Source organism: Salvelinus fontinalis, chromosome 22, assembly GCF_029448725.1.
Source record: "Salvelinus fontinalis isolate EN_2023a chromosome 22, ASM2944872v1, whole genome shotgun sequence".
Classification (NCBI taxonomy): Eukaryota; Metazoa; Chordata; class Actinopteri; order Salmoniformes; family Salmonidae; genus Salvelinus; species Salvelinus fontinalis.
The window spans coordinates 35,269,036-35,292,831 of NC_074686.1; the positions used below are offsets into that span (position 1 = coordinate 35,269,036).

The 23,796-nt window shown below is 43.0% G+C and overlaps 3 protein-coding genes and 1 long non-coding RNA gene across 8 annotated transcripts; 2 read left to right on the forward strand and 2 right to left on the reverse strand.

Moving 5' to 3' along the window:
• Window positions 1–504: 504 nt before the first annotated feature.
• On the forward strand, window positions 505–3,247 carry ntaq1 (N-terminal glutamine amidase 1). 3 transcript variants are annotated; one of them, XM_055877267.1, is made up of 6 exons: window positions 505–766; window positions 1,854–1,953; window positions 2,053–2,103; window positions 2,270–2,418; window positions 2,539–2,663; window positions 2,773–3,247. In XM_055877267.1, the coding sequence occupies exons 2-6, from the start codon at window positions 1,951–1,953 to the stop codon at window positions 2,874–2,876; spliced, it is 432 nt and encodes a 143-aa protein (XP_055733242.1). In that variant the 5' UTR covers window positions 505–766; window positions 1,854–1,950; the 3' UTR covers window positions 2,877–3,247. The 3 variants fall into 3 exon arrangements, with proteins under 3 accessions (XP_055733242.1, XP_055733241.1, XP_055733240.1); XM_055877266.1 differs by lacking the exon at window positions 505–766 and adding an exon at window positions 1,444–1,605; XM_055877265.1 differs by lacking the exon at window positions 505–766 and adding an exon at window positions 1,446–1,659.
• Window positions 3,244–7,939, reverse strand: psma2b (proteasome 20S subunit alpha 2b). Its single transcript, XM_055877264.1, has 8 exons — window positions 7,831–7,939; window positions 7,244–7,320; window positions 6,927–7,059; window positions 6,562–6,684; window positions 4,139–4,220; window positions 3,967–4,040; window positions 3,705–3,762; window positions 3,244–3,515 (listed from the first exon to the last, which is right to left on the reverse strand). Exons 1-8 carry the CDS (start codon window positions 7,869–7,871, stop codon window positions 3,399–3,401), a joined length of 705 nt encoding a protein of 234 aa, XP_055733239.1. The 5' UTR covers window positions 7,872–7,939; the 3' UTR covers window positions 3,244–3,398.
• A 368-nt stretch (window positions 7,940–8,307) lies between these two features.
• Window positions 8,308–19,035, reverse strand: LOC129820237 (succinate dehydrogenase [ubiquinone] flavoprotein subunit, mitochondrial). Its single transcript, XM_055877269.1, has 15 exons — window positions 18,925–19,035; window positions 17,690–17,767; window positions 17,243–17,404; window positions 16,707–16,850; window positions 15,537–15,701; window positions 15,236–15,384; window positions 14,887–15,011; window positions 14,357–14,525; window positions 13,550–13,745; window positions 13,172–13,346; window positions 12,839–12,957; window positions 12,574–12,685; window positions 12,248–12,378; window positions 11,847–11,960; window positions 8,308–8,874 (listed from the first exon to the last, which is right to left on the reverse strand). Exons 1-15 carry the CDS (start codon window positions 18,982–18,984, stop codon window positions 8,788–8,790), a joined length of 1,986 nt encoding a protein of 661 aa, XP_055733244.1. The 5' UTR covers window positions 18,985–19,035; the 3' UTR covers window positions 8,308–8,787.
• On the forward strand, window positions 18,536–21,998 carry LOC129820238 (uncharacterized). 3 transcript variants are annotated; one of them, XR_008754172.1, is made up of 4 exons: window positions 18,536–18,557; window positions 19,269–19,345; window positions 19,753–21,546; window positions 21,694–21,998. It is a non-coding gene; the product is annotated as an uncharacterized LOC129820238 (long non-coding RNA). The 3 variants fall into 3 exon arrangements; XR_008754174.1 differs by lacking the exon at window positions 18,536–18,557 and having other exon boundaries at window positions 19,088–19,356; XR_008754173.1 differs by lacking the exon at window positions 18,536–18,557 and having other exon boundaries at window positions 19,089–19,345.
• The last annotated feature ends 1,798 nt before the right edge of the window (window positions 21,999–23,796 follow it).

Sequence of the window (23,796 nt, forward strand, 5' to 3'; positions counted from 1 at the left end):
AACAATAGCAGCTTGGAGCAGAAACTGTGAGAAGCCCGCTTTTTCACATTCTTACCGCCTTTTTGAGTGAGTTGAGAACTAAACATGTCGACCCTAACAATGAGCTCCACATCCATGGCACCCAGGGCAGCAGAAGAGGTGAACATCTGAAGAATGGATGCTGTTTCATCGTACTCAGTGTATGATAGCAGGCCAGAGATGTCCATTCTGCAAATAAGGAGGGCTTTAGTTTATACGGTATTCTCTCTGTGTCTCTGGGACAGGGGGAGAGAGGGAGAGAGAGTCTTGCTAAATATTGTAATGGAAATTAAACAAATTCTGGGGACAGTTACACTACCCTAAAAATGCACATTTTGCCTGTGGACTCACATGAACGTGTTAAAGCAAATTATGTAAGGGAAAACAAGGAACAAGTTCACATATTGCAATGTGATGTCACCCCCTACTGACAAACTCCTGCGTAGCATGTGAGTTGTAGCGACGTCCAAGCCAGTGATAGAAAGGGAAACATCAAGAAACATTTCTATTTTAGTAGACACTCTTATCCAGAGCGACTAAGGTTAAGTTGCTTGCCCAGGGGCACATCGACAGCTTCTTCAACTAGTCGGCTCTGGGATTTCGAAACAGAGACCTTTCGGTTACTGGCAAAACACTCTTTACTGCTAGCCTTCCTTTATTAGTGTGGCTACGAAGTGGTTTTCAGAGGATGCAGCGATGGGGGATATGGGGAGAAGATTGGAGATTCAACAGCTGGAATGTTGTGATGGTGTGTTTGATGTGACCACAGGGCTGCATCTACACCCTATCCCATTTCGCAATGACGTAAAGAAAGAGATAGGTGAAGTCAACCTAGCCCGGTTCATTGGAAATGGTAGACTGCTATTATCCTGTGGTAGCCAGGCTCAGCAGGGGAAGATTTTTCAAATGGAAACTCTCAATAGGAAGAAGATCAATAACCATGTCCCTGGAGCTTATGCTAAATTGAGTGGAGTCATTTATTTGGTCCCACTGTCTCCATTGATGATATTAAAGAACATGTGAAGGAACTGGTGCTTCTACTAGTCCTGACATGGTCTCGAGGCCTTTTCAGAAAGATTGCTCCCATAAATGTGCTGTGTCAAAGGACATTTTGGTAGTAAATTCACGAATCGGATTGTGGAAAGTAGAAATGTCAGGTTAAAGATTATTGTGGATATGGCAACAGAGTTATTAGGGGTAACAAGTTACTGTCTACATGTTGTTGTTTTTTTTATGCTGATTAATCGCAAGGATGGATTGTCTCAGTATGATAGAGATAGTTTGAAGAGGTGGGGTTTTGGGGAGGGTTTGTTAGAAGTAGGTAGGGATTTTTTATTTTATTAGTCGTACATAATTAGCCAAACCATGATTGATCGCACACTCCGACACAATAGGTGGCGGCATGCACCTTCATAGCGGACCGCCATTATACTACAGAAGAAGACGAGGACTCTCGTCCTCAGGCGGATACTTAAAAATGTAACACCAAAATATGTAGACTGCTGCAAAATCAACTGCTGATTGTTTTGTAGGGTCAGTCTGTTAAATTTTCAGGGAAGACATGCATAAAGAACACGTTTCATCAAAGTATGTCAATATCACTCCATCCAGGGATGAATGCGTGTACACAAGCTGTTACTGGTAATTGTCCGCAATGCATGCATGTTCAGAATGAAGCTAGGTGGCTAGCTAAAAACATAATGGTAGCGGAATAAACTCCACTCCATTGTGAAGGAAGCTTGGTGAAGTTCATATGAGTTTAATTCACCATGGAGTTAAGTAGTCCGCTAATATAATGGGTGCATGAATTACATTTTAAAATCTTGCTTTTTCAGTGAGGAAAATGTCTGGAAACTATGTGAACACATCAAGACTCAAACGCAAATACATTTGGACGAAGTGTATGCAGTCTTTATATCAAATGAAAGAAAAATGGTAAGTTGTATTAGGTCGTTAAAAGGTGATTGAAATTATGTGAGTCATTGTTAACCCTTTACTCTGTTATAATAATTGATGAATTTCCATTCGTCTCAGATCCCAATATGGAAACAGAAGTCCAGTCGTGGAGATGAACCTGTTGTTTGGGTAGGCACTGTCCCTTGGCTTTCATTTTCAGACAGAGGATGGAGGAAGCCAGAACTAGGAAATATGAAGCCGCACCCTTGCCTTTAGCATTATGGGGAAAATATTGTAGCCTACACTGTAAACTATTACAACGGTCACCATATAACATTCATCATTCTGTTTGTAGGATTATCACGTTGTCCTACTTCATCAGAATCAGCAGGGACAGAGCTTTATTTATGACCAGGATACAGTCCTGCCTTTCTCCTGTCCTTTCCATGTTTACACTACAGAAGCCTTCCATACAGATCATGGCCTTAAACCAGCTTTCTGGAGGTAAGCAAGTATTCATATTGTTATTTTACCTTTTTATATTCTAAGCAAGTATGTGTATCAAGGTAATCGGTTCTCTTCAACGATAAACACTTTAATACTTGTCTATTCAACGCTTTCCAGGAAGTTGCGAGTTATTCCTGCAGATACCTACCTGAAGAATTTTGCCTCGGACCGGTCACATATGAAAAATGCCGATGGGACATGGCGCATGCCTCCACCGCTGTATCCTTGTATTGAAACAACAGGTACATCTTGGTCACATTACATATTTCTTCTTGCAAAACTCAATATTTGAATGGAAATCACATTTGTCTGTGAGGATTGTCTAACGGAATAATGGGTTTTTCGTTCTAGACTCTAAAATGAACCTGGATGATTTCATCAGTATGGATTCCAAAGTGGGATGTGGACATGTATATGGTCTCTCTGAATTCATCAAACACTTTGCAGAAAAATGATGATTGCTGGTTTGAAATTAATATACAGATTGGTGGTTACCTGCTGGATATTTTCTGCCTTTCTCAGCTCAAGACTACAGGGTCACAATCCAGGAAATAACAATTCTCAATGTTACGTTCCTTATCCTGGTGGCAGAAGGAAGCCATAAGAATCGCCAGGAATATGTCTACGCCATAAATACAGATGCCATAAAAACTAAATTATTACACATTGTATAGTTAAATTCAAACGAAGCAAACTGTACAGGGATGAGTTGTGAAATGTATCTTAATGTCATTTAAAGCAAATGATGCATTTGTCTGTGTGGAAATGTTTTATTTTGTGAGATAAGCACAAGTTACAAGATGTAAATAAAAACATGGGAGCTTTAGTTTCTGGCATTTATTGATAGTTACTGAACTTGTCAGAGGGGAAGGAGGAACTGGAATACAAAGAAAATAAATGCTGTTATGTTGAAAATACAGTAGTCTAAATTATTTCAGTAATAACCAAATACGAACAATCACACCAACGAGAGTCACTTAAGCAATGGCCGCCAAGTAGTCTTTCACTTCTGCGGGTGAGAGTCGCCTGAAGCCTGCTTCATTGCAGATCCCCACTTCAATATTGTCTTCGGTCATCTGACCCTCGAAGCTTTCCTGTGAATAAAATACAGCATTCAGGATTCTGCTAATAACCGAAAGATCACAAGAGAGTCCTGTGGTCTCTTTTAACAGACGTATGTGATGACAGGAGAGCATAGAAGGGGAAGGGCTATGAGAACGTTTCATGTATAGCCCTTTCCACATAGAAGCCCAGCAGGAGACGTTTATAACGGAGTCACTCACCTTCAATGTCAAGATAGCTGTGTGGATGGCGTCTTCCAGTTCCAGGTCCTCGTTGTATCTGAGTGAGGAGACACACAACCCACATTTATTAAAGGGTTACTAGAGGTATCACTATAGACCCTGGTTCGATGCCGGGCTGTATCACAACCTGCCGTGATCGAGAGTCCCATATGGCGGCGCACAATTGGCCCAGTGTTGTCGGGTTATGGGAGGGTTTGGCCAGGGTAGGCCGTCATTGTACGGGGGGGGTAAATTGAAATACCTTTTCTCAAGGAATGTTTTCCCATTGACGTAGTTCTTCCCCATAGCAGTTGCTTTCCAGGCAAAATATGCTCCCTGGGTAGAGAAATCCAGACATGGTTATCAATGTATCATGCTCTCACAACAAACAGACAAATATTCTCAGATAGCAAATGGTGGTAACCAGCCCTTACAGACGGATCAGACTGGAAAAGGTATGGTCGGTCCTCATCCCAACCTGCGATCAGCAAGGACACTCCAAAAGGACGGACACCCCTGCAACGTAAGACAAAACATTTAAAAGAGACGCGTTAAAACATTTAATCCTACATGAAGCAAACTGACTCCATCATGAATGCATTCATTTATACAATTAACTACATTAGAATAACCTCCCTCAATAATCCCCCCCCCAAGAGTCATTTTGTTACATCCTATGATTCTTAATTGATCGTCTGAAAAGGAACATTGAGGTACTTTTATAATGTCCACCCGGCACAGCCAGAAGAGGACTGGCCACCCCTCGGAGCCTGGTTCCTCTAGATTTCTCCCTAAGTTCCTGCCTTTCTAGAGAGTTTTCCCTGGCCACTGTTCTACATCTGCATTGCTTGCGCTTTGTGGTTTTAGGCATGGTATCTGTATTAGCACTTCTGTGACATCTGCTTACAGTGCATTCTGAAAGTATTCAGAGCCCTTGACTTTCCACATTTTATTATCTTTCAGCCTTATTCTAAAATGGATTAAATAGTTTACTCCTCAACCTACCAACAATACCCCAGAATGACAAAACAAAAACAAGTTTTTAGAAATATATATATTTCTTAAACGCTATTACATTTACATAAGTATTCAGACCCTTTACCCAATACTTTGTTGAAGCACCTTTTGCAGTGAATACAACCTCAAGTCTTCTTGGGTATGACGCTACAAGCTTGACACACCTGTATTTGAGGAGTTTCTCCCATTCTTCCCTGCAGTCCCTGTCAAGCTCTGTCAGGTTGGATGGGAACGTTGCTGCAGAGCTATTTTCAGGTCTCTCCAGAGAGGTTTCATCGGGTTCAAGTCTGGGCCACTCAAGGACATTCAGAAACGTGTCCTGAAGTCAGTCGTGCGTTGTCTTGGTTGTGTACTTAGGGTCGTTGTCCTGTTGGAAGGTGAACCTTCACCCCAGTCTGGAGGTCCTGAGCACTCTGGAGCAGGTTTTCATCAAGAATCTCTCTGTACTTTGCTCCGTTCATCTTTCCCTCAATCTTGACTAGTGTCCCAGTCCCTGCCGTTGAAAAACATTCCCACAGCATGATGCTGCCATCACCATGCTCCAATGTAGGGATGGTGCCTGGTTTCCTCAGACCAGATAATCTTGTTTCTCATGGTCAGAGTCCTTTGGCAAACTCCAAGCAAGCTGTCATGTACCTTTTTCTGAGGAGAGGCTTCCATTTGGCCACTCTACCATAAAGGCTTGATTGGTGGAGTGCTGCAGAGATGGTTGTCCTTCTGGAAGGTTCTCCCATCTCCACAGAAGAACTCTGGAGCTCTGTCAGAGTGACCATCGGGTCACCTCCCTGGTCAAGGCCCTTCTCCGCTGATTGCTCAGTTTGGCTGGGCAACCAGCTCTAGGAAGAGTCTGGTGGTTCCAAACTTCTGCCATTTAAGAATGATGGAGGCCACTGTTCTTGGGGATCTTCAATGCTGCATTTTTTGGTACCCTTCCCCAGTTCTGGGCTTCGACACAATCCTGTCTCGGAGCTCTACGGCCAATTCCTTCGACCTCATCGCTTGGTTTTTGCTCTGACATGCATTGTCAACTGTGGGACCTTATACAGACAGGTGTGTGCCTTTCCAAATCATATCCAATCAATTGAATTTACCACAGATGGACTCCAATCAAGTTGAAGAAATATCACAAGGATGATCAATGGAAACAGGATGCACCTGAGCTCAATTTCAAGTCTCATAGCAAAGGGTCTGAATACTTAAGTAAATAAGGTATGTTTTTTTTAATACATTCACAAAAAATCTATTTTTGAATAAGGCTGTAGCAACATGTGGTAAATGTCAAGGGGTCTGAATACTTTCAAAGGCACTGTGTGTGTGGGTGTGTGTGTCAGGGGTGTGTGAGCGAGAGAGAAATATGAGTTTCCAAAAATTCATGATTTAGGCCTTTCAGGATGACCTACTTCTAGTGAGGCTACTAGATTTCCAGTATGAATGATTGGGTCTATGCCAAACAGCTTTTTCTAAGGCTAAGTAGACATGTAACAGAGAATAAAGAGATGCTCTCAAGTCTGTGCATGGATATCAGAGCAAAGCCTCTGAATACTTATGGAAATAAGGTGTTTATTTTTAATACATTTGCAAAAACCTGTTTTCGCTTTGTTATTATGGGGTATGGTGTGTAGATTGGATTTTTGTCCATTATCAGGCTGTAATGTAACAAAATGTGGGGAAGGGGTCTGAATACTTTCCTAATGTACTGAATAAATGATGAATAAACAGTTGACTTTTGAACTACTCCACATTTATATTCTGGTCATTTAAGCTAAGAGAGAACTGTGAATCAGTCATGGTAAGCAAAACATTAATCCTCAATAAGTAGCTACAGTATTTTACTCCATACCCTGATTGTGTGTACTCCTGCATGACGGAGGCCACCCTCTGAACGAGCTGAGCTGTGGGGATGGGCTCCTGGTACACCAGGAAGTACTGCTGGGCCAACTTCCTGGCTCTCCGGAGCAGCACCCTGTCAACACAACAAAGAGCATCTCTCCCGAGTCCAGTCGTCTCATTACAGTCAAGGACTGTACCTTTAGTTTACTTGGTTTAGCATGTATGCTAAGAAATAAGATCTTAGCAATATTCTATAAAACAACTACATCATGTTTCTATATATAATATACTAGAGTGCATAGGTAGTGGCATATGTATAATACTACATGCTGAAGTTGATTTCCAGTAAGAATGAGTTCCCCATTCCCTCATTACCTGTAGTCAGGTCCCATGCCACTGTACACCATACCAATGTGTTTGGTTATAGGCTCAACTTTGTGAACACTGGTCTCGTCGTAAAGGATAGACTTCTGTTTCTTCTCTGTTGCCAAGACAACTCCATTTGAGGCTGTAGTTAGGGAAGAAAAATTACACGAGCTTGGAATCAGCTCTCAAAACTTGAGGTGATAATGAAGGTTTAGTTGTGTATAAGTCTGTTGAGGTGGTTAATTGGATGTGTACTTATTAAATCAATAAATAGACATGGTGGATTAAAACATTTTGATGCAGGTAGTTTATATCTAACTACTCACCTTTGATTCCTACAGCGGGTGCACCTGCGGCCACTGCTGCCAGGGCATATTCAATTTGGACCAGCTTCCCAGAGGGGCTGTAAGGAACGAGGAAGATATGTAACTAGGTAAACGTTAGTTATAGCACTAACCTACACCTGTTCATATACATGTTGTATGTTAAATCAGTTACATCCATTTACTTAGCTAGTTACATATCTCGCTAGCTAACCGAGTAGCCAGTAGCCAAAACTAAACTAGTTTCGGCTATGTAGCCAGCTAACGTAACGGGGGGGGGGGGGGGGGGGGGGGGGGGGGGCTAGCCAATAGCTAGCCACTGCAGGAGTTACAAATAATCATACATTAGCCGAAATTACAACGCTATCAATTGGCTTACGCTAGCTAGCCCGCTTGAACTCAACAGCTACCGGTAAGAAGCTAGCCAGTTAGCATCGGCGTGACACTGCATCTCTTGCAGAGTTGCCTCAAGTGTTTTTAATGGCCATTGAGCTAAATCAAGATCACAATTATAGCAGAATATGGCCTCACTGTAAGATGTTAATTGACTACGTTTTGCGATGCAGAAATATATTTTTATTTTGCTTTACCTGAAGGTAGTAAGGGAGAAACTATATCCTCGTTCAGCCATTGTTAATCTGTCTTGAGGAAAGTTTTGCTGGACGGACCAGATAGCGGAAATGAACTACATGAAGTTCCGGTTCCGCCCATTTATTTCTCTGTGAAACCGAAGGGCATATGTATATGCGCGTACATGAGTGATATGAAACATGCGCATAACGTTCACAGGATTCTCGGAATTCATGAATAAACGTTTTTTACAAGTATTAGAATGCAATTTATAATAGAAAGCGGTTGTTTTGTTATTCTTTGTATGGGTGTTGTCAGAGAGTGGATGTTAACTGGTGTAAATGCAACGCATCCCGCGTCAGAGGCAATTTACATAAATGAAAATAGTTTAAAATAAATACATGTCATTCTCTATTCCTTTCATCTTCAAATACAATTGTATTTCAGATGGAACATGGCATTGTGGAGATGCACTACAATCACTAAGACAGGAGGAATTTAGTTAGAGCATCTTTATTGAGATAAAACCAACAATACACTAAGCATGCAAGATGAACAGAACTTTACATACAGTTGAGCAAAAGCCACAGAGTGACAAAATTGAGTATTGTATTGGCATTGTGTGTGGATATCTTAAACGTGGTTTTCACCCCCCCCCCCCCCCCCAAACTGTGATTACGCTTTTCTTTTTACAGATTTCTAGAATCATTCAATATTTAAATATTAAATATGTATTTATTTGCCTGTAAGAACTATAGCAAATGTAGTGAAAGTTTAAAGTACACACAAACCACTCAATTTTGCACAATTCTCTGAAGGTTGCAATAAGTTTCAGTTTATTATTGAACATATGAAATATTCCACATATAGTATTTATGAGCAAAGGGAGAATCCGGTTGAAACTTCATATAAATGATAACTGCAAAAGCATCCATTCTGATCATGAATAAAATAGTCTGCATTGGATCGGTATGTGCTTAATAGGAACGGATGGCTGGAGGGATAGCAGCACAGTCCTCGGCATCCAGTGAGTGATCAATAACCGGTCTGTATTTCAGAGTTACCTGTAACAAAAGCACAGAAGGGAGAAATTAGTGAGTGATGGCAAATGTACATTGGCATGTACCTAGACTCCGCTACCATTGTGCTGTTAAGCATGAACGTATGTTACAATTAGGCTTGAGGGATATACCGTATAGAAACGTATGCTTTTGATTGGGGACCGGGGGGGGGGTGCTATGCCACTGCTTATAACTAACTATAAGTTAAGTATAACTACAGTGGCATGTATTCATGGACATGGATGCCAAGGGAGGCCAGGCTTCCCCCCCCAAAAATGGCCCAAATAATAAATTATTATAAAGAAATCTTTCGTCTGCATTTCATAAATTTTCCTTCAATTAGCAAAGGGCTGAATGTATCATCTCACTGACCCGGTCTCTGTATGTGTAGACCATCTGATGCTGTCTGGTCAACAAAAAAAATGTAATTGTTGCTGCCCGTAGCATTGAATGCCAGCGAGCATTTGGCCTCCCTTGCTGAAAATGTTTTATACAATAACCAAATCAGCTTTGAGTTAAACTGAGTAAGCTCAGCTATAAATGGTCCTGGCCCACAAAAAAAGTGTCAAGGGAAGCCAGTTTGGATTTGACTTCAGACCAATCACACCGAGCCAAACGTCATTGACAGAAAACTTGAGTTGTTGCATCTCGTTGTGTGGTTGTCCTCCGGTGGGCTAAAATTGTCCCTTTCCTAAATTAGCCATGGATGGCGATAGGGAGTTGGACTTGTGGTTTTACTTAAATATCCGTACTGGCCAATGATTAGAATGGCGATTCTGATCTAACCCTAAATTTATACATTGTGCCTCTGGCCTGAGAGGATGCAAGTTCAATATGTAGCTAGATGTAGTAGGCTAATGTTAACTAGCTCGCTAATCGTTACCCATGAAATCAAGTTGGGCTAACAAGCAAGTATTTTAGCCAGGTAACCTAGGACAACAAAAAAATAAAGTGTACAGAGTCATAGACCACTTCGCTAACATGAAAAGAGGATGGCATTGGCGTTTCTCTACAAGTAGGGTGAATCAACATGTTTTTCTACTTATGCACACACACAGAAATCGGCGCCATGGATAGCCACATTTCGCTTACGTTGATTGGACTAAATTGTTTTTGGAATCTTTTAGTTGTCACTTAGACTAAGCAGAGGCGATTTGATGATGTTGAAATGGTTCGAGTAGTGGAGGCAGCTCCTGTTTTCTTTGCGACTTGCAGCAACTGTGGTTCTAAATCCGTGGTTCTAAATCAATAGTTGTGAAAATGTCAGCAACATTAACTTGATTGACCATGCTATAGGTCATTTAACTGTTTGTTACATGCAATGTGCTTTCTGGACTTCACCGAACAGATGTTGCTCTCTAGTTGTGATGAAACAAATGGTTGACTTTATATCACAGTGTCAAGGAATATGAACTAACAGGTTATAGAGCAACAAAATTATCACAACACATAGGTTGTAATATGGCTTTTTTTTTTTTTACCCTGGCAGTTATACCACTCAAACCTAGTTACAATTAATCCTGTAATTTACACTGCTCAAAAAATAAAGGGAACACTTAAACAACACAATGTAACTCCAAGTCAATCACACTTCTGTGAGATCAAACTGTCCACTTAGAAAGCAACACTGATTGACAATAAATTTCACATGCTGCTGTGCAAATGGAATAGACAACAGGTGGAAATGATAGGCAATTAGCAAGACACCCCCAATAAAGGAGTGGTTCTGCAGGTGGTGACCACAGACCACTTCTCAGTTCCTATGCTTCCAGGCTGATTTTTTGGTCACTTTTGAATGCTGGCGGTGCTTTCACTCTAGTGGTAGCATGAGACGGAGTCTACAACCCACACAAGTGGCTCAGGTAGTGCAGCTCATCCAGGATGGCACATCAATGCGAGCTGTGGCAAGAAGGTTTGCTGTGTCTGTCAGCGTAGTGTCCAGAGCATGGAGACGCTACCAGGAGACAGGCCAGTACATCAGGAGACGTGGAGGAGGCCGTAGGAGGGCAACAACCCAGCAGCAGGACCACTACCTCCGCCTTTGTGCAAGGAGGAGCACTGCCAGAGCCCTGAAAAATGACCTCCAGCAGGCCACAAATGTGCATGTGTCTGCTCAAACGGTCAGAAACAGACTCCATGAGGGTGGTATGAGGGCCCGACGTCCACAGGTTGGGGTTGTGCTTACAGCCCAACACCGTGCAGGACGTTTGGCATTTGCCAGAGGTATTTGGCATTTGGGGGGCCGCACAGCCCTCCATGTGCTCGCCAGAGGTAGCCTGACTGCCATTAGGTACCGAGATGAGATCCTCAGACCCCTTGTGAGACCATATGCTGGTGCGGTTGGCCCTGGGTTCCTCCTAATGCAAGACAATGCTAGACCTCATGTGGCTGGAGTGGGTCAGCAGTTCCTGCAAGAGGAAGGCATTGATGCTATGGACTGGCCCGCCCGTTCCCCAGACCTGAATCCAATTGAGCACATCTGGGACATCATGTCTCGCTCCATCCACCAACGCCACGTTGCACCACAGACTGTCCAGGAGTTGTCGGATGCTTTAGTCCAGGTCTGGGAGGAGATCCCTCAGGAGACCATCCGCCACCTCATCAGGAGCATGCCCAGGCGTTGTAGTGAGGTCATACAGGCACGTGGAGGCCACACACACTACTAAGCCTCATTTTGACTTGTTTTAAGGACATTACATCAAAGTTGGATCAGCCTGTAGGGTGGTTTTCCACTTTAATTTTAAGCGTGACTCCAAATCCAGACCCCCATGGGTTGATAAATTTGATTTCCATTGATAATTTTTGTGTGATTTTGTTGTCAGCACATTCAACTATGTAAAGAAAAAAGTATTTAATAAGAATATTTCATTCATTCAGATCTAGGATGTGTTACTTTCGTGTTCCCTTTATTTTTTTGAGCATTGTATATTTAGAAAATGAAGTTAACGCAATCATTAGGCATCAATTTGGTTTACCTTCCCGGTCTTAGGATCCACAGTGGACAGGGTGTGTTTCCTCCAATGCTCTTCAATGGGCTTCTTCACCTGTCCCGCCAGAGGCCTGGCGTAATCAAGCTCATCCATACGGTCCTGCAATGTTAAATGGGCCTCTTTCAGAATGACATCAGTCTACATACTGTTACAACTACTGCTGGAGAGAGTGCCTATAGTTGTGTTATGGTGGATGTTTACACAAAAGCATTGTCTGTCAATATGCATTACTTTCAGCTCCCCCAAAATATGTCCACATCGAGACCCCTACTGTGAAGCAAAATGCAACCATTGGATGCATAGAAGAAGTAAATCTCACTACCAGACACAAAATGTTCATTGCAGACCAGACTTGTATAGGAGTGGTTAGTGTCTTCAGTTCTTACCTTGAAGTCCTCTCTGGAGTGGGCTCCCCTGCTCTCCTGGCGCTGCTCGGCAGAGTTGATTGTCTGCACAGCGTTCAGCATAAGGTTCTGCAGCTCCAGGGTCTCCACTAAGTCAGTGTTCCACACAATACCTGAGGGGGAGGGAGAGAGTGAATAGCTGAGGGGGAGGGAGAGAGTGAATGACAGTGCTACAGAACAGCTTTACGTGCATGTTTGAAGTTTTTACAATCAAGCCCAACAAATGGGACAACAAAGATCGGCCTCTGTAAGAAGGGGCAATTGAAAGTCTATTCTTATCACATCAGCAGAGGGAATGAGATGCCGACCTCTGTCGAAGGTCTTGATGTCGTCCAGGGTTTGGTAGACGGCGTCCATCTTGTCACATCCCTCCTTCAGGACCTTGCCGGTACGGAACACAGCGGCGTGGTTCTGCATGGTCTGACAGCGGAGAGAGGAACGCGTGCTTAGAGAAGACGTGATGGTACTGTACAAGTCCTCAAAGCCCATTTTACCTGTACTTTTGACAAACATCCAAGGTCAATTCCCTGTTATGGATGTTAGACATCCGTTCCATAGTTCTAGGATCCATACCTTCTGCATGTTCACTCTGATCTCAGAGGTCCTTATGTTGCCATCAGCAAACCTCAGCTTGTCCAGGTTGGCCACAGACTCCTCTCCTGCGTTGGGCTTCAGGGGGGAGAGCTTCTCTCCTTCAGAACCATCACATTGCCAGGATTGTAAAAATATATTTAACTATTTAAAAATCTGTTATTTCATCAAGGTTAGTCCAATTGTGATAATTTTTCAAGAGGAGTCTTGGTATTCCACATTGAAAAGCTGTGGGACAATCCATTAATGTATGTGATTTTTGTCTTGATGACATACGGGCAAAGGTTTGAAAAACGGAGAGTATGAAGTTGTTACCTGGAGTGCAGATGTCAGTGATTGTGTGAGCGCAGGCGCGTCCAAACACCACCAGATCCAACAGGGAGTTGGCTCCCAGACGGTTGGCACCATGGACACTGGCACAGGCAGCCTCGCCACAGGCAAACAGCCCTGGCACCACCTTATCACCCTCCTCGGACGTGTGGGTGATGACCTGTGGGAGAACAGGACAGTAAATAATTATATAATAAAAAAGGTTTAATGTAATCAAACTAGGGGAGGTCCAGTTTAAAAGACTCACTCTACACAGAGCTCTCATTGTATCTGTCTACTTATTTTAGAGTTATTCAACACGACTTTTAAAAATAAAAATATGCAGATCTAGTGCATTTATTTGCTATGGGTACTGCTAGTTACCTGTCCCCTGTAGTTGGTGGGGATTCCTCCCATGTTGTAGTGTACAGTGGGCAGGACGGGGATGGGCTCTTTGGTGACGTCCACGCCGGCGAAGATCATGGCGGTCTCAGAAATGCCGGGTAGACGAGTGGCCAGCTGCTGTGGGGGGAGATGGTGCAGCTGCAGGTATGCATGGTCCTTCTCTGGGCCACATCCCCTAGGGACACATATACAGGACTGTTAGCATGACGGGTTCACGTGGTGTTTCTCTGGGTCACTCAGATACAGGGCTGTTGTCATGACAGGTTCACGTGGGGTTTCTCTGGGTCACTCAGATACAGGGCATGACAGGTTCACGTGGGGTTTCTCTGGGTCACTCAGATACAGGGCTGTTGGCATGACAGGTTCACGTGAGGTTTCTCTGGGTCACTCAGATACAGGGCTGTTGTCATGACAGGTTCACGTGGGACACATAGGGACACATATACAGGACTGTTAGCATGACGGGTTCATGTGGTGTTTCTCTGGGTCACTCAGATACAGGGCTGTTGTCATGACAGGTTCACGTGGGGTTTCTCTGGGTCACTCAGATACAGGGCTGTTGGCATGACAGGTTCACGTGAGGTTTCTCTGGGTCACTCAGATACAGGGCTGTTGGCGTGACAGGTTCACGTGGGGTTTCTCTGGGTCACTCAGATACAGGGCTGTTGGCATTACAGTAGTCTTTCACAACTGAAACTCATAGCAAGGTGGGGTCATCCCCATTGGAATTTGGAAGTTATGGGTAGATTACAAATGAATTCCATTTGGCATTGGCGGTGATCTTACCTGCCCTCTCGAATCTCGATGGTAATGGAGCGGGACACCACGTCTCTGGAGGCCAGGTCCTTGGCGTTAGGAGCGTAACGCTCCATAAAGCGCTCGCCCTCACTGTTGATGAGGATTCCTCCCTCACCACGGCAACCCTCTGTGATCAGACAGCCGGCTCCATAGATGCCTAGAGGGATAACGTTACATGAAATCAGCACTGAGGGAGGGCACTTCACACCCAATGATATTTATAGTATGATTATGTTTCCACAGTATGTAAAGGGTTAGTCTGCCAGCCCTCTGACTTACATCACCATGTGATTGACTTATCCGACATCAACGATACTATGTTATGAAACACACAGGATTATTCAGCAGTTACCTTCCGACTAAGCACAGAAACATTTTCAAGACGACACTTCTGATAGGCCTATTCTGAGCACTAATCCATTCTTCTCCAATAAAATGTTTATTTAAATGTTATTATCGTCTCATAAGTCCATTCCCTAGCAGACAGGCCTGTATTGCTAAGCCGATATGGGACTGACCTGTAGGGTGGAACTGGACAAACTCCAGGTCTTGGCAGGGAAGGCCTGCACGGGTCACCATGGCATTACCGTCTCCTGTGCTGGTGTGGGCTGAGGTGCAGCTGAAGTAGGTACGGCCATAACCACTAGATCGAGCAGAGGCAGGAGTAAGACTCAAGACTAAGACTCAGGGCACAAAACTGTCATCAAGGAGGCACCTTCTGTTCAGTTGCAAATTGTTAAAAAGTTAACATTATAAACTGGGTATAACTGGTAAAACAAAGCTCCTACACCCAAATTACATGGAACAAGTCTTCTAACTATACCTATTCGCTACAGAAACACCCGATACAGAGAGACAGATACATACCCTGTGGCAATGACCGTGTTCTTGGATCTGAAGCGGTGGATCGATCCGTCCTCCATACACAGAGCAATTACTCCCTTGCACTCGCCATCCTCCATCAGCAGGTCCAGGGCAAAGTACTCCACAAAGTAGCTGGTGTCATACCTCAGAGACTAAATAAGTGAGAAGCATAGAAGAGTGATAGATGACCGACTGGCAAAAACAGGCCAAGAATTTGAGATTTGGGATTCTAAAAGCAGTGTGTCAGCAAAAGGGGATTCAAGTGATGAATTATGGGATTTTGAGTCCAGAGAGTGTGACGTACTCGTCCGTAGAGTGTGTGCAGGAGGGAGTGGCCAGTTCTGTCAGCTACGCAGCAACACCGGTGGGCCTGGCCTCCCTTGCCAAACTTCAGACTCTGGCCTCCAAAAGCCCTCTGGTAGATTTTACCGTCCTCGGTACGACTGAAGGGCATACCAAAGTTCTCCAGCTAGGGACACAAAACAAAAAAGTCAACTCACTGCTTCACAACATTTATTTTCATAACAGGAAGCTAGACAAATTAAGTTAGCTAAGAAATAATACATTAATGTTTTAATTTGATCAACCTACCAGTGTTTGTGTTGATGTTGTGCCAATCCTTTGTGATTAAGGAGATTTCAACTGAATCCCCCCAGAGGCTACATAATTACACTTGCATTTTAGCTAAATATTGAATTACACAGAATGTATTGAATCAAATTTAGATCTTAACAGATTAAGGGCATTGAAAGGCCACTTCCACTTGTTTTGATACATCAGAAGGTATGAAAAAGGACATCCCATGAAGAGTCCAAGTACGAGGGGCCCTTGATTTCTACTGCAGCTCTTTTAGCATGGACCCTTCTTCCACCTCCCCTGTTAGCAGGCCACATTCCCCTGATGGACCCTTCTTCCACCTCCCCTGTTAGCAGGCCACATTCCCCTGATGGAGCCTTCTTCCACCTCCCCTGTTAGCAGGCCACATTCCCCTGATGGAGCCTTCTTCCACCTCCCCTGTTAGCAGGCCACATTCCCCTGATGGACCCTTCTTCCACCTCCCCTGTTAGCAGGCCACATTCCCCTGATGGAGCCTTCTTCCACCTCCCCTGTTAGCAGGCCACATTCCCCTGATGGAGCCTTCTTCCACCTTCCCTGTTAGCAGGCCACATTCCCCTGATGGAGCCTTCTTCCACCTCCCCTGTTAGCAGGCCACATTCCCCTGATGGAGCCTTCTTCCACCTCCCCTGTTAGCAGGCCACATTCCCCTGATGGAGCCTTCTTCCACCTCCCCTGTTAGCAGGCCACATTCCCCTGATACCGTGTGTGTGTGTGTGTGTGTGTGTGTGTGTGTGTGTGTGTGTGTGTGTGTGTGTGTGTGTGTGTGTGTGTGTGTGTGTGTGTGTGTGTGTGTGTGTGTGTGTGTGTGTGTGTGTGTGTGTGTGTGTGTGTGTGTGTGTGTGTGTGTGTGTGTCACCTCCACCACAGCATGTGGAGCCTGCTCTGTCATGTAGTGTATGGCATCCTGGTCTCCCAGCCAATCAGATCCCTTCACCGTATCGTAGAAGTGCCACCTCCAATCATCTCCCTCCATGTTTCCAAGGGCTGCGTTGATCCCACCCTAAATGCAAAAACAACTGTTTAGGACCACTGGGAGAAAGATAAATCATCTTAAAGGAATAATAACCATTTTGTCAGTGCAGAGAGTGCGTCAAGGACAGTTTCAAAGTGCATGATCAGCATGAACTTTGGACGGCTTTATGTCAAGACCGCATGGAGGTAGGCTTAATACAAGTGTAACACATTAAGGTGGCTGATAACGCCACTGCAGTGGGATATGATTGATTCATTGTGACTTTAAAAATGGCATTGCTGCCTTCCGTGGACAGAGTGAAAGCTGCCTCATAATGAACTGTTAAAAATGTAACACCTAAAAAAAGGGGACATTCTGGAATATTCCCTCCTGTGACATGGTCACATTCCATTGATTCTTGTAGATATAACTTGACTTACCTGTGCAGCAACCGTGTGTGACCTGGTGGGGAACAGCTTTGTGACACAAGCTGTGTTGAAGCCAGCCTCAGACAGACCGAAAGCAGCACGCAGCCCTGCTCCGCCGGCACCCACAACCACTGCATCAAACTCATGGTCTACCACCGGGTACTGTGTGGACATCTGTAAACAACGACCCACAAAACAGAGCTGCATTTCAGTATTTTCTCTAGTTAAGAGTTTTGTTTATACAAATTGCCTCTACAAGCACTGAGACAAATACAAATTCATAAGGTGAATGCACCAATTTGTAAGTCGCTCTGGATAAGAGCGTCTGCTAAATGACTTAAATGTAAATGTAAATGTAAATTCAAAAAGTAAATATAGTTTGTGCAACTTTTTTTTTTTTTTTACTTAATCCATTCATATAGCACTGTCAATGATGAACATGGGAATATGCAGACTTACGCCATCTGATACTTTAGAGTTGTTCTGCCCATAGACTGAGAAGTGGAGCTTCCTGGAGCTCTGGGATATTGCCGGAAGCTAAATGGGGAGGGGAGGGTAGGGTAGGTCAATATAGGCCTAAATCATAGGCTATGCTTGGCTATTGATTTAAGTACTCAATTGCTTAAGAACACTAGGCTAATCCACACAATGGCAATGGCTTTTTTTTCCTTCAAGTTAATGTATACCTTTACTATGGGTTTCTAAAGTTAGTCTAGTTTGCTCACTGTTTTCAAATGCAGCAGAAACCCATCAATCTGATTGTGACATTAATAATGTGAGGACACTGCAGCAACAAAGTTGTCTAGTTGTGTTATTTTTTTTTTTATCCCTACACAACATGCATAATAGTGCTTCATAATAGCATTCCAACCAATATTTCTGAGAGGAGAGATACACATTTGTACGTGTGTAAACACAGACTAATGTGTTGGAGAATTCGGATTCATTTACATTACGTCGTGACAAAGAGATTTCAAAATCGTATAGCTAGGTAAACGTCTCTGGCATCGTAGATTATCCTCACGTCCTCCCATCTAAACAAACAGCTTATTTTTTATTCTTCCGCAACCAGTCTCAACATCCCCTCTTAAAACACAGCATGCATTCAAAACAGTCGAGACATTGTTTGTTTTTTTAATTTATTTATCAGTGACCGACTGACAACAAACTCAGCCAACAGTTCGTTTTGCATGGCCCGGTGCACCGGTGAGTGGAGATATCTCCTTATGGTCAATGGAATTGTCGCAAATATCAAACACCGCCTTCTCGGGGCACCGGGCCATGCAAAACGAATTCGCCCACTGGGAACTAGCCACAGATTCTTAAGGTAACTTGCCTTGTTTGACCTTCAATGCACTTATGTTTATGGCTACCGTAAGACTCAACCCACCCGCAATACTTAAGCAATGAAAAGTATATTAAATCAAGTTATTCGTCAGAATCGAATACTATGGAAATGTAAAATGACAACATTGAAACTGCGACAGAAACGAAGCTAGCTCCCTCTTCGTATTGTATAGAAAACAATAGCTACAGTAGCTAACGTTAGCTACGTTACGAAACCCCAGCAATGGTGAACCATCATTACGTGCTGATGCTGCTAATACCAGCTCATATGAACACATTCACGAAGTCAACATATAAAGTAGGTCATAGTGATGTTCTAAAGCAACAGTTTGTTTCCAAATACTTACCGCCTTGGCTGACAGCAGCTTTTTGGCGAGGACACGGGAGGCAGTACACACCGCAGCCATGATGGGTACTCGTTTCGTCTGATATAATCTACGTTACCAAACCGCTCTGACATATCTTGGGTCCCAGTTTATACCAGTGCCGGAGTATACCATCTCAAGAGAGGGGTTATATTGGTCAAGGGAAAAATAAATAATCCTCATTGATGAAATACAGAATTCATTATATAGTCAAGTAATTTATATGTAAAGGTTATCATAGTTTACAAACCAAATAATTCGCTTTCCGTCATTATATTGACGATATCTAAATTAACTCAATTTTAACTCCCCTCTGCGGATTCTAGGTGGGAAATTACGGAATGTTTATTTTCATAAGAGAGACGACTGAGGTTCGATTGAAGAGACATTCTTGAACGTAAATGTATCTGCAAGGTTATTTAATCCATGCTTTCCTTTTGGTAATTGGTTTGAATGGAAATGATTACATAATGTATTGAGACAGATTAGCCTTTCCAAAACAAAGCTAGCTGTCAAGATGATGAGGCAAAACCTTCCTTTGAAGAATTGTGTCTGTGTGATCGATCTCCTTGCTATGACAGTTATAGCTTGGCAGTCAACTGTAATTTATCTTCAGTAAAGATATGCCCCCTCAATTCTGAATGATGTGGTCATCTTGCACAAATTACCCCATTTGTACGTCAATAAATTGTTTCATGATTGTGTTCTTATAACGTTACCAGAGCAGTTAACTCTATTGTGGTGAGCTGCCCATTCACATTAGTCAGAGATGATAACACTCATTGAATTTACTGTATGCTACCTCTGCAGGCCAGACGAACAACCTGACGCTAAGGATATACTGCTGCTCCCGGACGAGGCCCAAATCCCTGTCATTCGCATGAAGAGGAGACTGAGATCCAGAGGCTGCAGATCCGGATGCCTTGTGAGAATTTGTCGGCGACTGGGTAACCCGCCTGTACCATCCGTCCTATTGGCCGACATGCAATCACTGGAGAATAAACTGGAAGAGCTCCGTTCAAGACTATCCTACTAACGGGACATTAAAAACTGTAATATCACAGAGTTGTGCCCGAACGACGACATGGATAATATACAGTTGGCTAGGTTTTCCGTGCATCAGCCAGACACAACAGCTACCCCGGGTAAGACAAGGGGAGGGGTGGTCTGGGTCTATTTGTCAGTAACAGCTGGTGTGCGATCTCTAATATTAAGGAAGTCTCAGGCCGGAGTGGCGGCAATGGGAACAAGTGGAACTACGCCCTACTGGTGCCCATGATTGACCTACCTGCCTTCCGTAAGTACTGTATTACATATACACAAGCTGCATGCTCAAGGACCTCTGCAGGAGCACAGAGCAGCTTGTCTGTTGACTAGACATAAGTTAATTACGTGTAACGTTGCTGACTCAACATTACTTTGCTATGAGAAGGCCACTGTGCTCAGTTTACAGACATCCATTTTAGGCCAATGAATATGTACTGTACTGTTGATGTCTTATTAAATGCATTAACTATCTAAATGCACTTCCTGCAATCCAAGATTGGCATGTCAGATGACAAATGTTCCTTACTCTCATTTGGTAAGATAAGGTCTGAACAAGTGGCAACATTCCATAACTTGTAAGGCACAGGTAAAAGACAACAAGCAGGGAGTCACAGAGGGAGGTCCAACAAGTGCTTTCAGGCTATCCGTGATGACATTGAGCTGAAGTACAAGGAGACACTGAGAGAGAACCGACGGAAGACGGTCCACCTGGAGGAGAAGAACCACGTGCAGGGCTACCGCCAGACCATAGCCTCCCAGAGCCAGGAGCAGGAATCCCTGACTGGAACAATGTGAAGAGGGGGTTGTTCTCTGCCCACTTCATTTTATGGATAAAGAATCTGCCATGAAAAATAAACAAAGGAACAATGAAAGTTAAATCAGGGTCCATATCATTTGGATCAAAATAAAACATAATATCAGAGTCTTTCAAATTAACATTAATAATCGTTTCTTTTCAAATAAAATATTCAAACTCACTGCGAGATCTTCTGATACAAGAACAGTCCCAAAATAAATGGTCAAGAGTCTCTGGGTCACAACCACAATATACACATTTGTTATCAATAGCTATTTTGAATCTGTGTATAATAAAGGACTTCACAGGATAGATTCTATGAATGAATTTGTATGATACTTCTTTCACCTTATTAGATATACTATATTTGCCAGACAACAACAAGACTTTGTTCCAGTTCCAGTCCACTTGTCCTAGGGCTGCATTCCAGTATATTCTAGTAGAGGGAATAGTAGGCCGTCATTGTAAATAATAATTTGTTCTTAACTGACTTGCCACGGTAAATAAAGGTTAAATAAAACATTTTTAAAAACATCTTGATATAGAAGTGTATGGATGTGTTTGTTTAGTCATTTCACCAGTAGGTGTCAATGTTGTATTATTTGCTGGAGAGGATACAAACTGTCCCAAAATGTTTCGTCTTGAAACAATGAGAGAAAATGGCAGCCCTGTGACAAAATAGACACCCAGGAAGAAAAAGATGGCGGAAGTGGATGCTGAGTTCGAATCAAACCAATATGCCATAGAAGAAGAAGAGGAAGGTAGGGCGATAGGATGCAGGATGATTATGATGGAGATAATGACACCAGATTACATATCTCTTGGAGTATATTTGTTTCATAGCAATGATGGAATTTGTATAGGCCTATAGTATTTTCGTCATCCTCTATTGGTTTTAATGTTTACAGATCCGGAATTGATGATGGAATCGCTGATGACAGTTCAGATGAAGAGCCACCTCTTAAGTCCAGGAAACCAATAATGGATGAGCTCCTGAAAGACTGAAGAAACTTCTGGATAGGATCCTTCATCTCAATTTCCACCTAAAATGTCATACCTAAATCTAACTGCCTGTAGCTAGGTACCTGAAGCAAGGATATGCATATTCCTGATACTATTTGAAAGGAAACACTTTGAAGTTTGTGAAGATGTGAAGTGAATGTAGGAGAATATAACAACAGATCTGGTTAAAGATAAAACCAACAAAAAAACATGTGTTTTCTATTTGTATTTTTGTTGCATCATCTTTGAAATGCAAAAGAAAGACCATACATTGAGATAGGAAGCTGGGGGTAATTTAGATGTTGTCCACAACAGGGAAACAGTGTGTGTGCAAAGTTTCAGATGGATACATTTAAGAATGAGAGAGCTACATAATATTTAGTATGAAGTCTCCCAGGTGTCCCTCACGAGTTTGCCAAAATGCACCCAAGTGGCCGAATTGGTAAATTGCAACATTTTCAAGTACATACTGTAGCTAGAGAGAACAAACACACATGCTATGGTAATAAACAATTTAAGTTCACGCACAAAGATGAAGGGGCTTTACTTTCAATCCTGACTGCCTTTTAGGTCGAAATGTTGGTGGAAGTGGTTCCCTCATCCTCTAGGACAGTGTGCCAACGGTCCTCCCCCCCAGTGGTAGTTGTCGCTGGTGCGCTGGCCCTCCTCCACTTCTGGGCTGGCCTCTTCACACCTCTAGATGGCTGCGCGGGGGTGGGGGTGGAGTCAGAGACAGCAGCAGGGGTCAGACTGGAGGAACCAGTTCCTACGTTTGAATGAGTGAGGGGATGGAGGACTTGAATGTAGTCTCTTTGTTGTTGGCTCCCAGAGGTAATCTGAATCAGAGTCTCTACCACTATTGAGGATGAAAAAAAATTCAGTTAGAAGTCAAGTTAACTATTACTTATTTTATTTAACGTTTATTTTAGCAAGGTCACCTCCTTGCTAAAATAAACGTTAAATAAAATAAGTAATAGTTAACTTGACTTCTAACTGAATTTTTTTTCATCCTCAATAGTGGTAGAGACTCTGATTCAGATTACCTCTGGGAGCCAACAACAAAGAGACTACATTCAAGTCCTCCATCCCCTCACTCATTCAAACGTAGGAACTGGTTCCTCCAGTCTGACCCCTGCTGCTGTCTCTGACCTCAATAGTGGTAGAGCCCTGCATCAATACTTTTACTGATGCATCAAATACATAAAACACAGCACACATATAAACAAGTATATTATACAGAGTATGGGGAACACAATCACTATAAAGAAACATGTGGCAATAAGTCACTCAAAAACCACAGCCACAGCATGTGATAGACAAACATAAGATACACATAGGTTATGCTACTACATTGTATGCCTCAGGTCTATATATACAGTCAGGTCCATAAATATTTGGACATTGACCAAGTTAGTATTATTTTAGCTGTCTGCCACAGCATATTGGAGTTGAAATTGAAATTAAACAATGACTATGAGCTGAAAGTTTTAATTTGAGGGTATTTACATCCAAATTGGGTGGACGGTGTAGGAATTAAAGCACTTTTTATATGTGGTCCTCCCCCCTTCTTAAGGGACCAAAAGTAATTGGACAACTGTCTGCTCAGCTGTTCCGTGGTCAGGTGTGTTATTCCCTCATTAGTTCATTTACAAGGAAGCAGATAAAAGGTCTAGAGATGATTTCAAGTGTGGCATTTGCATTTGGAATCTGTTGTTGTTAAATCTCAATATGAAGTCCAAAGAGTTGTCACTGTCAGTGAAGCGAGCCATCATTAGGCTGACAAATCAAAACAAACCCATCAGACTGATAGCTAAAATATTAGGTGTGACCAAATCAACTATTTGGTACATTCTTAAAAAGAAAGAACACACTGTTGAGCTCAGAAACACCAAAAGGCCCGGAAGACCACAGAATGCAACTGTGGTGGATGACAGAAGAATTCTTTCCCTGGTGAAGAAAAACCCCTTCACAACAGTTGTCCAGATCAAGAACACCCTCCAGGAGGTAGG